The sequence below is a fragment of the Amblyomma maculatum genome, chromosome 2 (genome assembly GCF_055883805.1).
Source record: "Amblyomma maculatum isolate TAMU_Amacu chromosome 2, ASM5588380v1, whole genome shotgun sequence".
Taxonomy (NCBI): Eukaryota; Metazoa; Arthropoda; class Arachnida; order Ixodida; family Ixodidae; genus Amblyomma; species Amblyomma maculatum.
In genome coordinates this window covers 117,367,666-117,386,044 of record NC_139345.1, presented here as the reverse complement: position 1 = coordinate 117,386,044, position 18,379 = coordinate 117,367,666, and the positions used below count along the sequence as shown (strand labels likewise).

At 43.0% G+C, this 18,379-nt stretch overlaps 1 protein-coding gene across 4 annotated transcripts in view; it reads right to left on the bottom strand.

Moving 5' to 3' along the window:
- Positions 1–18,379, bottom strand: part of Ziz (dedicator of cytokinesis protein Ziz) — a 171,035-nt gene that overhangs the window by 44,021 nt on the left and 108,635 nt on the right. For 2 of the 4 annotated variants that reach the window (XM_084595167.1, XM_084595169.1), the window contains exons 22-28: positions 11,893–11,952; positions 9,410–9,595; positions 8,790–8,990; positions 7,789–7,935; positions 6,533–6,616; positions 5,315–5,435; positions 2,671–2,697 (exon numbers count right to left, since the gene is read on the bottom strand). In XM_084595167.1, coding sequence (XP_084451293.1) covers positions 2,671–2,697; positions 5,315–5,435; positions 6,533–6,616; positions 7,789–7,935; positions 8,790–8,990; positions 9,410–9,595; positions 11,893–11,952 — 826 coding nt within the window. The remainder of the gene's footprint in view (positions 1–2,670; positions 2,698–5,314; positions 5,436–6,532; positions 6,617–7,788; positions 7,936–8,789; positions 8,991–9,409; positions 9,596–11,892; positions 11,953–18,379) is intronic. The other 2 variants (XM_084595170.1, XM_084595171.1) reach the window with 2 other exon arrangements.

Here is an 18,379-nt window from a genome sequence, read left to right as displayed (position 1 = left end):
CTGCCCGCACATAGCTGGCTCCGCAATTGCCAGCCACGCTGTATGTATGCATCAAGAGCAGTTTACGGTGACCACACTTTGCCGACGTCGCGATTGTCTGTTGGGCTCACAGTGCAAAAATGTTTCAGTGGCGCGCGGCCCACAAACCGCAGATATCGCAACCACAGCAGCTGGCGACAGCGTAAGCTGCAGGCGCACACGAACCGCACATTGCTGACTCCGCGATCACGATCCGCAATTTGTGGCGCCGCGTGGTCCGCATGTCGCCATCTCTTGTGCTGTACGTGCCATGAGAGTATGTGAAAGCCGAGCGGACCGCACATCGCCGACAACGCGATTGTTTTCCACGCCGTGAAAAGTCTGCAGCCGCGTACGGCCGTGAGTAGTAGTTGGTGGCACACGTGGCGGGCGCGCATGGGCCGCACACCAGAAATTTCGTGACCGCTAGTCACACTGTACGCATCATGAGCAGTCTGTTGTCCTGCTTTACACGCCGTGGGGCCGCACGTCGCTGCCGTCGCGATCGCCTGTCACTCTGCGTGCGCCGTGAGTGCCCAGCTGTGACCGTGCAACCATAATAAACCCTCTCAGACGTAAACAGACCTGCGTGACTGCTTTTCCATGCTTCTAGATACTCATTTTCTTTTGTTTCGATAATACAAATGTTCGAATGACACGAATTTTTTCGCAACCCCGTGAGATTGGTATCACCGAGGTTCTACTGTGCTAGGCACAGAAGCTGCTGGCCTCAATTTCTACGCAAGCATTTGCAAGCTCCAAAAACTGCTAAAAAGCCAGAATGACAAAAACAAATGCAGCAACTCTTACTGCTAAAATCCCAATGCAAAAACTCCGAGATTCCTTCCCTTGCTTACACCGGAGGAAAGCAAAAGCGCTAGCATCTAATACTTGCACAATCTTAACCAGCAAGAAAGCTCCAACGATAGAAACTATGAAAGCATGCTGCCATAGCAGACCTTGGCTTCACCAGCAGTGCGTTTAGAAAGGAGTTTTACTGATCACATAAGCCACTAACATGCTACCTTCCTGCCTTAATGACAACTCTCTCCATTCAATCAAGTTCCTGCTTCAACCTAACGCGCATCCCACTTTCGAAAAGTGCCTGCTCTTAAACAAGGCTCAGCCATATCTTCAGCCCTATTTTGATGAAATAGGCTGCAACACTAATAACCTTTCGATAGCAACAAAACAATGCCAGTGGTATAATGGCCAAGCAACTGCAAAACCTCATAACGGCAACCAAGTGTTGAAAACTTTGTCAAGGAACACTACGTTGTTTTTATCTGTGTCAAAAAAAAAGCAAAAATGGCCATAACAACAGTGCGTCAATGTTAGTGATGCAAAACACTTGTCAAATCGCCTGGTAACAAATTCAATTTTTCTTCAAAACCAAAGTTGAACCGCTGAGAAAAATTCTGGCATTAGCCTGTGGTGATAGCAATAAACCAACGCTGCACACTTGACAAGCAATGGTAAAACATGACACCGCAAACTTAACGAGTCAAGTCACAGCTAGGACAGCTACACACACACACGTCTGGAACCAGGCATCAGCAGCAGCAGAAGCAGCAGCCACCTCTCACCACAGCAGCCAGCAGACATCACGGCTAATACTACACACTACAGCAGAAGTGGGCACATTTAAAGTTCACTGCAGTTGCCCGGAGGGAATGGCAACAGCTAATCTGGTAATGAAAACTATTTCAGAATACTACTAGTTTGCAATTCACACCCAAATCACATACTTCTCCAGGCAGTACCTTCATTTTCTCATCAATGCTTCTGTTCCAAACAACTTTTAAACCCATCATCAGACCTGTGTCTGTGTGTGCGGTGTATTGAGCATAGTCGGTCATAGGTGGTCATTGATTGAGAGAGAAAGACCCTTTAACGAAAAACAGAGAATTTAGCCGGCGTTTAGATTTCGCTGACATGCTACTCTGTGTAGGAAGGGGAATTGGGGAGGGAAAGATTGAAAAAGAATGGTGAGGAGATTAAAAGAAATGAAGGGGGAGATAAAATGCGGCCAATAAATGTGTTGTAAGGTGGATCGTGCAGTAATGGTATAAAATGAAATGATGAAATGCATAAAGGTATGTCTTCACAGCGTGCGAACTACAGCACATGGAGAACACTAATGTGGTGAGGTGTGCATGTGACAGTGCGACCTCTGGCAATGAAATAAAAAGCTTCTGTGACACACTTCTGCCTTGCCACGTTTCTGCCGCGCAACTCTTATTCCTCCCTCTGAAAGAGGAACCCTCAAATAAGTTACGCCATCACAGATGTTGCTGGATCGCAATCCCCTCCGAGCAATCAGTCAGTGATTCCCCGGCAGCAACTGCCGCAGGTTCCAGGACAAACACACACCACACACAGTGCACCGCAGGTCTTGTAGATGCAAAAAATAAAAAAATAAAACACGACCGCCAGCACCAGGAGAATATTGCTGCACGCTACACACAAGCGCAGCAGCAGGCTCAAGCAGGGACAAACACACCAAAGAAAGAGAGAGACAGAGGTGTGGCAAGGGGGTGATCGAGGGATAATGATGTGCAGGACTGTTCAGGAATTAAAAAAAAAGAAACGATGCCTTTCCCTTATGCAATGAACGCGCTTTGTTCACCAAGCCAAGAGTGGGCAACTTACCGCCCGACGCAACTTCCTCGCTTTCGTCTGCTCCGCAACAGCAGATGCAACATAGTACAGAATGAGACAACAGGGTGTATGCGTTACTCTCTACAATCAGCAAGCACCGACCAACTACAGGGCGACAACAGTGCGTGCCCTACTGCACAAAATAATAATAATACTAATAATAAAGCAATGACCTCACAATCTGTGCCCAAGAGTGACGCATGGAGGATGCTGTACAAAATGACTTCCCCTAGGCTCCTCCCATCTGACCTGATGCACCCATCAGCAATGCCAAGCAATGTGTAAAGGCCGGAATACATGCGGCGCTTTTTTCCACGATTTTTGCGCGTCGAAAACTACCGCAACGATGCGACGCCCAGCTCGAGATACATGGAACAACGAAGCGGCATGAGCGCCGCCACGGTTGACTCGATGCGAAAGCATCGAAAGCATTAGCGAGCGGAAATAACCGCAGAGTGAGGTACGTGAGAGAAGCGACGCTGTCCCTTGTGTTAAAATTGGAAAGGGCACATTTCAACGCTACTATGCTAAATGTAGAAAGCGTACACAGGTCGCACAATGATTTGGCTCGCTCGAATGAATGAAAATACCACAGAATGCCCGCTCGGATACCAGCGGCACATTTCTTTCTCTTTTTTTTTTTTTACGAATTTCGCTTCAGGGAGAAAACAAATACATTACGATCCGAGAGTAGGCCACATACTCACAAAAATGCGATATTCTGTGCTTGATTAAGCGTTTATTTTTACGATAATCACGTTTCTGCGGCCAAACTGCCGCACATCTCGTCAGCCATGGCTGCCATGCTGGCAGCGGCCACTCAAACCGGAAATGCCAGCTTTCCGCGCTCTTATTGGCTCGCGTCGGCTGTAGCTTCCAGTTCGAGGGGACGCCGCGCCGCCCGCGCGTCAAATATCTGGCAGGGCCAGATCGGCGGCTGCATGCGTTTATTCTGCCGCCGCGCGCCGCCGGGCGTAAACCGCTGGCTTGACGCAGCAAAAACGCTCCATGTATTCCGGCCTTAAGTGTCACCTAAACAATGTGCGCAATAAGATTTCATCATCTGTCACATACTGAATGTCAATCATATTCCAACCTCATTGATATGTCTGAAGCTCGTGTGCTTTTCTAGCCATTACATTAGAAGCGTCCAGTTCCTGGAGATGAGGTTTCATAGAAAAAGTGTCTCCAAAACAATAGCTACACTCATCCTTCATCCGGTTAAATAATTAATGTCTCTGCAATTTTTCTCTCTGGCCTTAAACAATTTCACAACAGCCAGTGCACCTTCTCTTGGTCCTTCACAGTTCTCCTAGCCATGTTACTGGCCTGAGGATCTGATATATACGCCGAAGAAAGAGGTCAACGCAGCGATATCTAGCTTCTGACTTTTAAGAACATAAATCTGACTAGGTAAAAAATGAAAAACTTAATTTTGCTTTTCGAACTCTCATCACAAGCATTCATTTCTGCCTGATAAATTCTACAAAGGCTTCAAAGTTTCTGCTGTAATATTGCCCAGTAAACTGCTTCCTTTCGAGCTACAGAAGCCTACAGAAACAAGTCATTATGCCGACGGCAAGCTGCATGTCTACTGGTCATTCGTTGTTAGCCTTAAGTCAGCAATAAAAACTGCTCAATGCACCACTAGAATGCCTTTATGGCATTCAAATGTGAAAATACTGATCTATTACAAATCGTGCTGGTGCACTCGGGGTATAAAAAAGGGGGGGTCAGAAGAAGTGCAAATATGATGCAGAGTCCAACTGCTATCTAGGCACACATGAATGTGCGAGCAATGTGCAGACGATTGCAGTGAACGAATAAAATAGAAAATGAAAGAAAGGTTCCAAAGCACCTTTGTGTGACAAAAAGCGTAAAACGAATGGTGTGGAAAGGATTTCCATCTTGCTCTCATATCAAGCAGTGTGCATTTTGCCGAACGCTTACAGCCCTTTTGAAATATTTCATGTGCCTGCATCCCACATGTGAGTTTATCGTGGAAATCGAGACAGCCCTGTGTCACTTTCAGCTTCAAAATACCCTTCACTAATTGATGTCAAATGACCAAAAATCATATAACTTCAGTAGGGTTACACTACATTGTGATATACACTGACTTCTGAAAACATTGCACGTTAAATAAGCAACTGTGGTCTCTTTTATTTATTTTTTTCTTTTCAGAAACCATTTTCTCGAAACAAAATAATATTCATATTGCTTCTGACATTCTTGCTTTAACTCATGTCAGCATGCAATATGGTAAACTGTCATAAATTTTCTGCCATGTACGAGTGTTCTTTCTGAATTCTCCTGCCTATTACATGTGTTATAGATACATTTAGTGTTGTTTAAGCATTAAATTAAATTTAAAGTTCAATGCTAAGTTCAAGTGCTAATCCCCCTTTAGGTTTTTGCTTCTGACTTTCAAAGTGGACAATGCAGTGCCAAGAAGTAAAAAAAAAATGCTAGCAGCAAAGGACAAAGAAAACACGCAACATTTTCTCAGTGGTTAACACATAAAGAAGTTAACACTGCTAAGCAACAATAGCAAAAACGCATACAGTGCCAATGGACACTTTTACAACAAAACACACAAAAAGACAAACACCAATGAAGTGAAATGTATCAATACCTTTGGCGTTCTTTGAGTGTCCTCGGCTGTAAGCACCTTTCAAAGAGGGTAAGTTGAGAGCAATGAAGTGTTCATGTGAGCAGATAATCTCCAGAAAATCAAACTTGTAGCAATGCAGATCCTGGAAAGATGAAGGTACTAAACTGTTGGCAAGGTGCAATAAAACTTTGAGCAAACAAAGTCAATTAAAGGAAAGCATCTTACATTTTGTTTATGCACATGTACCGTCTGTTGCAGAAGTTTGCGGCCCAACGCGCCGGGCAGAGGAGCAGTATCGCTCCCGAGAGGCGGTGCTGCGCCCGCCGGCGCTGCCTGGTGACGCAGCTATAAAGAGTGAGGAGACTTGTTCTCTTCCCCTCATCCCGCGGCTGAGAGCAAAGATGTGCGATATCAACCGCGGGATGAGGAGAAGAGAACAAGCCTCCTCATGAGGGGAAGAGAACAAGTCTCCTCACTCTTTATAGCTGCGTCACCAGGCAGCGCCGGCGGGCGCAGCGCCGCCTCTCGGGAGCAATACTGCTCCTCTGCCCGGCGCGTTAGGCCGCAAACTTCTGCAACAGACGGTACCATTAACAGCAAAAGTTTACGGAATGTGTATCCTCAGAGAAAACACCTGAAGTGCTTCTTCATGACCCTGTACAGTATCCAAAAATATTTGAATATTTGAATTTATTCTATTTGGCTCATAACCAAAATTTGACATTCCCTCATCTCTAATTTTCTTGCCTTACGTGTGGTTACTGAGAAGAAAAAGCAAATAAAATGAGGTATAGTCCTATAACAGAGTATAGAGCAGAATGCAAAAAGTAAATTCAACACCAGCATTGGATGGATGCATGGAATATAGTAGCGTTCGAAATGGGGTAGTAGCAGTTGCTATGATGCTCGTTTTTTTTTTTTGCCCTATATTTTGACAGCACTGTAGCGCCATCTGTAGGCTCTGCAGCAAAACGACAGCACCGGACTGCCAAGCGAGGTGGTCATGATCAATGTAGCGCATGCACTTTTATATTTGTTTGAAGTTTTCGCGAGTGGCTACCCACACAATCGTCGGATGTGAATTTTAGCCTCACGGCAAGACTGTTCCACACACATTGCGATGGCAGGGACAAGAAGAGCGACCATAAATGGAGCTCGGGTAAGTGGATGGTAACTTTGTATGCAATGCAGCAAAGCATGTTGCTGCAATGCACTAGCATAAAACTTTTCAGCACATACCATTTCATCGCCGGTCTTGAATTTCTCCAAGTAGGAATTGATGAGCTTGAACACAAAGCCACGGTCCATTAGAGAAAAGCATTTCTGTGGAAATGAGAAAATCACAAGCCCAGTCAAGAACACTTGTCCCAACAGATAAGTCTGCTCTTTGCAAAAACTGAAGCTCACTCACACTACAGGAAGCAAAGAGTGGGAATTTCTGATGCCCCGATATGTAAACAAAACAAGAAACCAGCTAATCCATATTTATCTACTTGCAACCACAGTAAGGCAGTACAAACGCATACACGCACAACAAAACACATTTTTCTATGAAACTGAATCTTTAATATTGCATCAAGATGGCTGTCAACAGAAGGTATAAGTTAACTAGCCTAAATGTCAAGCCTGAATAACTCAACAAAACTTACTGGGATGCCAAAAGTGTTCCTCCTTATTTAGAAACCTCGCCACTTGAAAGGTGATGCTACTTGTACTTCAGCTAGCACATGAGAGCACGCCCGCACATAAATATTTGTGAAATACATAGAAGTGTGGACGGTGCACCCCAGCAAGTCGAAACAGTCCTGTCACGCCAAAGGTCATTTAAAATGCCTTCGCTACATTGCAGTTATGTACAGGATATTCTGCAAAACCTGCACTGCTGCTTCACATATTGGCAAGCGAAAAAATTTTAAAGAGGAAAAAAAATTGCATCAACCAAAGCCACACGTCCTTCAACAACCTTGCAGACCACGCGGAAGTTATGGAGTACACCAGTGATTGGCATAATGCCACCATCTTCGACACGGAAAAGTCTCTATTTGCCTTTTTATATCAAGAAGGCGAGAATGTTACTTACAGAAAGAAGGGCAATGTCTTGAATATGACATAAGAAGCTGCCCATTCCATTCACCATCAATGTGAACAGGAGAACCATAGAGGTCACGAAGCAATAAGTTTTTTTTTTTAAACCTTTCATGTGTTTTTTGTGCGGATAGTCAACTTTTTAGCTGTGCCCCAGAACACATCCCAAAATCCAACAGAGGACTCGAGACAACAAAGTTATCAATGTCTATAGAAATTCATTATAATTAGTGCTATCACAATTAAAAAAAAAAAGAATAACAAGAGCAAAGGCTTTTGCTACTTGGCGATGCATGCTTAGTGAAAACAAAGCAAGCGAAGAGAGAAAGACAAGAGAAGAAAGCACAAACAATTCCCTGCTCAGTGGAACAAGGAATCACTCAAGTATTCAATGGCCGAGCAGGATGCACCTTAAGGAAGTGTGCCAAGCCCTGGTTGGCCTGCCTGGTCTCATTGCGCTGGTCTCTGTGTTTCTGCATGATGTGCGGGATGAGACACTGCACCAGCGTCCGCACCCGGTTATGGTACTCTTTGGAGAACCGCTCATGCCTCTGCATCTGCAGAAAAAAAGAGAAAAAAATAAAAAGGCCCCCAGTGGTCAGAACTGCAAGGAAAGGCTTTCACTGCTGCATTAAGTGCACCACTTGGCAAAAGACCCACCTCTGCACATGCTTACAAAGAGACCTGTGCATGCGAAATTATAAATTTTGTCCTTCTGTAGCTCAGGCCTGCTCACATGTAAGTGGCCCATAAGGATTTCATTTTCTGTTCAACACTATGCAGCACGTATGCTCGCTAGGTCAGTAATGAGTCACTGAAATTACATTATGGAAAGATGCCGGGCCAGTTGGTACATGGCTTAATGAAAACAGCGCACCACTAACGGGACAATGAACGAAAGATATGTACGCTGCAGTGTTTGCGTATATGTGTCTTCTGTTCTTTGCCCTGCTTTTGGTGTGCTGTTCCAATTCATTCACTAAAAAACTGCTAACTAGTTAACCAAAACATAAAAAATAACCCTGCAGCCTCCACCATCTGAGAAAGCAATTTGTGAAATTAAGGCATAATTTTCTTACAATAAGGCCGCTGCTCACACGTGGCTATACAGGAACGAATAATTTTGCTCATATTAGAGCACATGTATGCAAAGGTGTGCATTCTGAGCCAGGATAAACGTAGTAAACAAGCTTAACGAAGTAAACCCTACTGGCTAAGGCCCTCCCTAGGCTAAATAAACAAGAAAGAGCGTCCATATGCGCCACAGAATGCCATCAAGGTAAAAGAAACTACCGATCAAAAACAATGAGGCTAGCAAAACAAGCAAAAAAAAAAAAAAACACCTGGGTGTCTTCCTGGACAGATCACAATGGTACAACACCCATGCACACCAGACACTCTCTCTACCTACCTTGATCCTGTCGGTGTTCATCAGGTGCTGAGCCATGGACTTTGCAAGGATCTGGAAGAAGAACCACGACTGGTGCAGGAACTTGTGCACCACCAAAAAATCGGCATTGTCCGGACCCAACAGTGACGACAGCGCTTTGGTCAACTCTTCGTGTACCGTTGTCTGCTGAGAGCCTTGTGGTGGTTCAGTCACAAACATGTACTGGAAACAGAAAGCGAAAAAAGCACGTGAAGAACACACATAAAGAAAGCGCATAAGCCTTATCAGGATCTTGCAATAAACAATGCGCCAATAAGATTGGCGTCAGTTTATCACGAGTACTGCTGAGATCATCAGCTATTCCTTCAAGTAAAGTCAGATGAGCTCACTCGCTGCTATAACCACTGCTGAGCTGCTTTTGATTCGCAAACATAAATTTGCCCACAAACCGATTTTGAGTTCTACGCCAGCTTTCGATGACCCAGTCTTTCGTCATTCCCATTTCACATTTGCAAGGTCTCGTACTGAACTGTCTAACACTTTGCAAGGACCTCCAGCAGCATGCCACGAGAATAAAATTTGTGGGCTCTCTCTCCTGGTCTGCCTCTTCCCACATGCATGGACTAAGAAAACACACGCACCTGGACATAGCTATGCAAGATGTCCTCACGGCCGGCCTCATGCACGCAGGTCACCAGGTGGATGAGAACGCGCACCGTATTTAATGCCACTTCCTCGCTTCCCGTGCTGACGAGGAGCCGCAAAAGCTGATTCAGCGTTGTTGGCAGGAAGTGGATCATGGCACTGCCTTCCACCGCGTGCAGCGCCTTTGTTGATGCCGATGTAGTGCACAACGGCAACGTAAACAAAAGTTACCATATATCCCTCAAAGTATGTCCTTAGCTTTACGCAACACACCAATTGTTCACAGAGGCTGTCATTGGTTTGCAAAATATGCCGCAGGAAAAGTGCGGAGAGGGCACGAGTAGAGAGACCATTCTTTGACTATTACACCCTCCTGGCATCTGTTATCACCTGAGCCCAACATAGAATGTACGGCTTGTCTACCTCTAGTACACAGCCAAGTTTAGGCTAACATGTTAATTCTGAACCATACGCAGCAACAAAATTTACTGGTTTTCTGTGTTTTTACAGAAGACACAATCAGTCAGTTGGGTGCCATAGACTACTTGGCAATGTCCTAATCTTTTTTGTATTTAAAAAAGCAACATTAGACCCTGCCGTGATGACAAAAAAGAAGAAAGAAAGAACAGGGATAATTTAGGGCAGTCATGGTGCAGCTACTCATGCCTTATTTGAAAACAGCACTCCTGTTTGCTAAACCATTCGTTTTAAACGCGCAATAGGTTTGCAGTAGCCAAATTGTTTATCACTACATTACAAAAAGTATTACAAGACCTCGAACCCACAGTGTAATTCTGAAACGATGTTTGAATGCTTTATTTTTAAAGAGCCAGCCTGCTTCAAGCCTGAAGTATATTATTGAAGAATATATTATTGCACTTCCCAAATAAATGTCTGTTGGATCCCAATAAATAGTCTTGTTGCCATAGTGCACAATAAACGGGACATACAACATGGACGCTAAATTATCACTGTGCTATACTGATTTCTGCTCTAAGCCGAAGCCATAACAACATCACAAAGTAGTTTCACAGCAGCGAAAATTCAGCAAAACAGAAACTGTGGTAAAATAAACCACTCACACAGCTAAAATGCAATTCACTTAAAAAATTTTCTGAAAGTTTACTCTAGTTTGAATACTTCGATAGCAAAGGACCAACACACTCAGGGTCTTTATGCATTCATGCTTCACTATGTATAAAACAGCTATGGACCTTTTGCAATATAAGAAGCAAGAACAAAACTTTGAAGAACTATAAAAACATTTAGCAATTACTAGATAAGCAGCAAGTAAAACCAGCCAGTCAGGAGAGGCAAACTCAGAGACTGAGCATATACCATTTAGAGAGGAAGTATAATTATTTCACAATTACAAGAAGACAAACATTAAAGGTCTGATATGCTCAATATGATGCCATATATCTACAACAACCTTAGCACAGAAATTTTATTTTTCCAGACAACATGACATGCAAGACCACGACTTCATACCCCCAAAAACGCGTTCAGTTCCACTAAGCAGAGAATATTCGCTGGAAGTGCCAAATTTCATCATGTATTAGTTAGAAAGGAAGCCTTTAAGCAGCTGTGGTGCGTGGTCAAAAGTAAAGAACAAAGAGCGAGCTTTCATATAAAACCTATAAAGAAGGCAGCAGGGGCTGAAAATGCAAGCATCCAATCGAATAGTTTGCATAAAAAACTTGGCTGAAAAAATACGGTCAAATATACTATTTTATTTCAGCCCCATGCTTAATATCGTTAAGCTGGAATGAGATGAAGTTTTAATGCAGCCTATCTTGCGATAGTAACCTACACATTACACATCCAGGCACCTGCAAGCTGCATTTGGTAGTGACAACAGGTTACGGGTAAGGAATGCCAGAATCAATATGTACAGACAAAGTGCAAGTCATCTGTAAATGCCGGAGTTCTCTTCCCTGTCCTATTTCAGTTAATACTGGCGCATGTTGTAGAACTGCCAAAGCGCAGTATCAGAATTGCCCGCCAACTAAATTGACGTTAAAAAATGGTTTAGCGCTGCCAATCGGTAAGTACAAAATGAAAAGTCTGCAGATAAAAACATAACCTTAAAAGCCCAAAATGAAAACCATACCCAAACCCTTACTATGTATCTGGTGCAAGTGATGCATGATACTACGGCAAGAAGCAAAATTAGGCTGGCGGTAACTGCATTTCTACTTGCATGGCTTTCCTTACAGCCACCTTTTCTTCAAAAGCTGGTGAGATCCGAACATGCAAACGAAGGGACTACAAAGGTGTAGAATAGAACGAGATGAAATCAACAGCCTGCCCCTACTGGTTCGGTTCTCCAGAATTGACAATGCACTAACCAGAGCTGTAATGTGATTTACAACTTTTGTAAATCAATTTGGCAGCATAGCTTTTCGAGGCACGCTTCTCATAGAGGAACTGCAAGCATGCAAAAGTTCACGCACGGTGTAACCGCAGGCATACCAACCTTGACCACCTTTGAGATTTCCCGTTCTGCCTCAGTGCCCATTGAGGGGAGTGCCTGTTCCTGCAATGGCCACGCACACACACACAACCTGCCGTCTTTTCTTTCACCACCGGAAAAGCAGTGACATGCACCACACGCCTCTGACAGCTTTTGCACGCTGTGACAAGTTGCGCGATAATGTCCTGAATAAATGTACGCATTGACAAACAGCTACGCTCAGTACAACCTGTAATGTATTGCTAGAGAGTGAGAGCAGGATATTGAGCCACCTCTCTTGCAAATACGCTATGCTGTACTGCCTCAGCAGTTATTGGCCATATCTCGCAGCTTCCCATGCAATACAGGCAAGGTTCATGCGATGCAGGTTGCTTTGAGCGAAACTACACATGACTGTAGCCTGTGAATTTGAAAAGCTGCCAATTTAGTTCTTTAAATGACAGTTAATGATAATAATAATAAAAGAAGCAATCACTACAAACACATCTGGACAGAGAACCCAATTAAATGATGTTTAAATGCTAGAGCACAGAACTAAGATGAACTTAGAGGTTTCATAGTAGCATGTTAATATATACATATATAAAGTACATTAATTTGCTTCTTCTTTTTTTTTTCTTCTACAGTGGCACTAAGTGTTGATGTACTTATGAGGTTTGTTGCTTTTACAGCGAATGCTACTTTTATTCAGGACATTACGCATAACTTAAGAAGAAAAATCCCAACAACACAGCTAGTGGGTTCCCTCGCTAGCACTTAGTGCAGACCAGATTGTATAAGACCTAATTGTGCACAAGATCTACCATGCCACTTTGGAAAAAGAGCCCAGTTTTGAAAAATTCCTGAAATTTCCTCCATAGGCCTAGCTTAAAAGAGATGCTAAAAGAAGTCTATTCATTAAAAAATATGCGCCAAATATTGCTTCCCCTATTAATTGCATAGTAAGCAAACAGAAAGACCTTTCAGTGTGTTAAAACTTTACGCACACCAAAACCATTGCAAAATATGAGATAGTTTTAGATATTATTTGCATGTTAATAGTGTTAAGATTGAATCATTTGCAACAATGTTAGCAATACTGAATAAAGAAGATCTATGAACTGGTAGGTTCAAAAAACTGTTCGTGTTCAGTGTCAAAATAAAAGCTCATTAATTCGAACCTCGATAAGGAAGTTCGAATTTTCGGATAATTTGAACTACACTACTTGGTCTGGCCAAGCTCCATAGAGATATGTGTATAAAAAGCCCCTTAATTCGAACGCGAGTCGGTTCCGCTACGAATAATTCGAACTATGCACCGCTGCCTATGGGCGGCTTGGCGCACCATCACGCGGTAAAAAAAAAAAAAAACCTGCACACGTCCAAAACGTGGACAGAAGATGGAACCAGATAAAACCATGGAAGAGCGGGTAGAACTTAAATGGCGCCATGATTGGCGCGGCGGCATTGGAGGGAGGGGACGGCGGCCTCTCTCTTCTGCGCAACCTCCGTAGCTCGCAACTAAATACTCATTAATTCCAGCCCTGTTAATTTGGAAATATGAATAAGTACTATCCGTGCAGTCCCAGACAACTCCCATGAAAGGCTATGATCTGGGAAGGGCACTCAGCGCGCATGGTTGGCTTCAAAAGCTGCTGTTCCAATGGTTGGAGTGGCAGTAGAGGGCGGCATAGCATGATAAAGGGAACATTGTGAAAAGGAGACTTGCACAACCAGACAAGGGCTGGCACATTGCCAAGTTCGCTTCCCTGCCCCTTCCTCCCTGCTGGAGTTAAGTCAAAAGGTAAACAAGCCATTATAGTTGCGCACTTGGCACACTGCCAAGAAATGTGCTGTGGACCCTGATGGCACCAAATGGAGGGACACGACTGACGCCCTTTTTTTTTTTTTCTTTTTTTTTTTTTTCCAGATTGGTAGGCACAGATCGGGGCTTGACGGGTTCATTATGCGAGTAATAGAGTAATATGGTACATTTACAGTAATACAAATGGTTCTTGTCAGTTTTTTTGAGGCCATTCGAACATCGGATAATTCAAACTTTTCCCCGGTCCCGTGAAGTTCGAATTAATGAGCTTTTAATGTTTGAATGAATGTATAAAGCACGTACTCGGCTCCCTCGAGGTAGGCAGCTCCTTGGGCATGTCACCATTACTTGTGCCAGATAAAAATTTCTGCTCTTGAGAGTAGTAGAGTTTTACCTGATAAATGCAAAGATAGCTCGTTCTATATGGAACAGTGCAAACACAATGTATATTCCATTAATGTATAGTTTAAAATAAAAATTCTATATATTCAACCTTAACTTGTCTTCAATGGGCACTTGTATAATTGTGCAATTTATAGGATGGTGACAAATTACGGCATTTAATTTGCATATACACCTTATTTGTAAACTTGGTGTTTTTATGTCCAACTACATTAAAATTACTCCGCCATCTATGGTATACCAAATGTCTGTCGAAGTGATGAATAGTTGTTGGTCTTCTGTGCCCATTCAACTAAAAAGGAAGTTATCATAATGCCTTGTATAGTAGAACCTCACCGATGTGTTCCCAGTTCATCAAACTCATGAGTAGTAAAGCTCTCCCACACAGTTACACTATTCTTCTATTGGTTAATATCTGCCTGGATAACAAAGTTTCCAAGATGCTATGTTCAAGTTCAGCAAACAGTGGTTGTATAATATGTTTATTGATCCCCTACACATGTGATAACCAGGGGTGTGTGGATATTCAAAATTTGGAATACGATTCAAATATATGTGTTCTTTGATAAACTGATATTCGGAATTTTTTATTCGTAAATTACCGAATATACTAAACGTGTTTGAATTCACCGCAGTTTCACAGCACTACGCACTTCACTACAATGCCTGACCACATGAAACGTGCAGTGAAGCATCCCCAAAACACGATGGGCCCGTTTTGTGAAGTTTTCTTTGTGAAGAAGGCCTTCCCGACAGTGCATTAAGAAAGAAAAAAATAACAAAAGAAAACAACAACAACAAATAGAACATGACGAAAGACTCCGCAGTATGTGGGAAAAGGAATAGTAGTTTACGAATAGAAGTACCTGAAAAAATGGCTTTCAGGCACCCCTTCTCTTTCAAGAAAGCCGCACCAAGAGTGCCTTTTGTGCACAACAGAAATGTCTGGCTTTCTGTGCATCCAAAAAAGACTACTAACATTAGTGAGCAATGTCAGCGGTGCTGTAGACACCAAGCTTTTCTGCCAAATTTCCGCAGAATGAAACAAAAGCCTTCATGACGTGCATAGCCCATTTTGTTTTGCGAGAACAATGCATCTATTCATGTTCGGAGTACAATGTGTGTCATATGCTGGTGGTTCATTTCGGGCTTTTCTGTCGTTCTTCTGATGTGTGATGCACTGTGGCCACCTCCAGTTGACAACTATGGCTCGGCACTTCTGTTTTTTTCACCAATGCAGCATTCAAACTACTTCCTTTTTTTTAATTTCTGAAGTTAGAGGATGACCAGCATAACGCATCAACCAATGTGGCAGAGTATCTCTCCATTATTGATATTCGATTATATTATTCATGAAGCATGTTCCCTTAGCTTCAAGTGCTTATAAACGAGGCAGTATCTGACATCTATGGTATCTAATACCATTGATATTTGATCTTTCCTCCAATGAGCTCTAAATAAAGTCCGTATCTCAATAATACTGACAGTGTTCAACGGGTACAAGGCAACACGCATTGTACTGGAAATAATATACAGTTGCGTGAACATGTTTCTATCTCAATCTCACGGAAACAATTCAAAAACTTTTATAAAGTCCTTGATTGGGCATAAAGTGAAACCAACAAAGTGATTAACCACCCGTAAATGTAAGGAGACATTATTTATTAAGACGAAATTACTTTCTTCCTGCACAATTAGAGCAATGTCAAGAGACACATCTCTGCATCACAAGATGTGTGTTGGTCTGCACTAAATGCACCCCGGCTCAAAAATATTGAAGACAAAGGAATGTTTGTACCACAATATAAATTCAGAGCAAATTTCTAGCCATTTACACAGCTCTCAGGGTGCAAAAGTGAAAACAGTTTAGTCGGTCACAAAACAAGAGCTCGTGAAAACTGTGCGATGTGCAAGACGCACACTTAGCACCACAGATCATGCTGCCCCATGACATCATGCTGCATGCCAAGCTGCCAATCAAGAGGTTAATCGAAAACACCACTCCATCCAAGAGAGGGCAGGTTGCAGAGATTAGTAGCCCATGCAGGAACAGAAAACACATCCACCCCGAAAGCTTGTTAAACAACTCGCTGTTAAACGGTGTACTGTTGCATTTTCGAGTCAAGGTTGCCTCTACGTAGCAGTGCACCTCTGTTCCCCTTTTACCATTAAGTGAAAAATCTAGGCCAATCATTTCTGATTGAACTGCCTAGACCATGTGGCTTATGACAGCATGAAAAGGAATACACTCAAACATCTAGCGATTCCCAAGCAATCTGAAAAAGGCAGGAATACTGCTGAGACCTCCAAGGAACTAACAACATACAAGCTTTTTATAAATCTGGGTCACTAAAAACGAAAACAAAAGACTTTTCTAACACACACACAAAAAAAGTCATAACATTACATTATCAAAGTTAGACCGAGACAACTAAATAGAAGACACACTATCACATTCAGCAGTCGAGTTCCTTGATTTATACTAGTCATTATCTGTCAAACATTAAAAACCACAAATCTCTGTTCAGGAATGGAAACGTACGTTAGGAGACTGCGTGCATTCTTAGCAAAATTCTCCTTACGGACAATCTTGTCTACATAGTATCACCAACTGCCTGCGCAAACTGCAAATGGTGCTCGTAAAGCATGCGTTACATGCTTGCTCGAGAACAGTAGTAAAGAAGCTATAAGGTTGCTTAAAGCATTTCAACAAAACTATTGCGAACCTAATTTCAGCTGTCCACAGGAAAAGTTTTCAACAATAATTCTTCCTAAAATGCAGTAAACAAAATTTTACACCTCAGACACAAGCAAACGGACAATGCCATCAACATGCGACAACTTGCGAAGATACGAGAGCAAACTAACATGCTGCAAACTATGCAAAGCATCCTAAAAGTAAACAGCTCGTGCCGTAGCCACTCAGATAATAATGCTCACAGCTGGCCAGGTTGAAAATCTTAACCAAAAATGCAGCAACCAAAAGATGGAGAAAAAAAAATTGACGCAATAACCCTCTCAAGTACACTATAATACTTGGAAACATAATATACAAGCTGAAACAAGGTAAGCCACTTAATTGTCAGGAAGCTAAAATGCTACACATAAGTACAGCGAAAAGAATGCAAGGTCAATAAGGCAGGAATCAGGATTTTCAAAACAAATGCTCATTCAATGGCACAACTTTGGCATGAATTCCTTTTTTGCAAAAAAATAACAGCAAATGCCAATAGGCATAACACAATGCACATCTTTTGCATAATGCAATGCCGACAAGAACTAGTGGCGAATTTAAAGCAGCTAAGTCATATTATATACAGTTGAATCTAATTAATTCAACCTCTGAAAATTGGGATAATTCGAACTAGGTGCGCAATCCCAATAAATGTCAATGTACTCGAATGGTGTCGGATGCTCGTTAATTCAGACATGGGACAGGCTTGCTCCGGTTTATTTGCAATAGAGATCGCGTCGAAGTATCATCAACCAGGCCAGCGATCTTCGAAATAGACCTCACCGAACCTGAATGGCATGGAACGGTGACACATGCGCACTTAATTCGCATTATGGCAGGCTCGGTGATGAACGTAAGTTCCCAATTTATGAAATAAAACTTTGCCGTATAGTTTCAGCTTCGCCTTCTTTAACTTTTGATCCACCCACAGGTGTGACCAGGCACGAGCCAGTCACGCTGTTTCGTATGCTGCTTGGCACGTCACTTGTTATTTTTTTATGGCGTCACACTGTTCTAATGCATATACAGTCGAACCCGGTTATATCGAACCCGGATATATCGAATTTTGGTTATATCGAACTCACGAAATATCCCCTTGAAAATCCCATGTAAAAGTATAGGAAAGCCGCGTCATATATCAAACTCTAATTCACCGGTCGTTCGATATATCGAACTCCGCACCACGCACTGGAAGTGTGCCTTCCCCAAAGACGATCGCATTACCCTTGGTCGTTTGCCGCTTGACGTGAGGAATGAGGAATGAGAGGCGACAGTTCGGCGATGGCTGGTCTGGGCAGCGCCGCGCCCATTCGCCAAAGGCGCGCGCATCTGCAGTTGTCGTTTCCCGCGCGCCAACACATGACGTTTGCAAGCCATGTGCGTGCCCATTCTTTTGCTGAGCTTTCTCTCTCCTTCAGCACCCGCAACGCATGCGCCAAGCCAGTTCAGCCCGTTTTCAGACAGACGTCGGACGCTTACTCCAGCATGTGTTGTGAACCCTCTGCGTGCGGCGCGGCGGCGAACCTATCTATGGCGCCTGCAGATTTTAA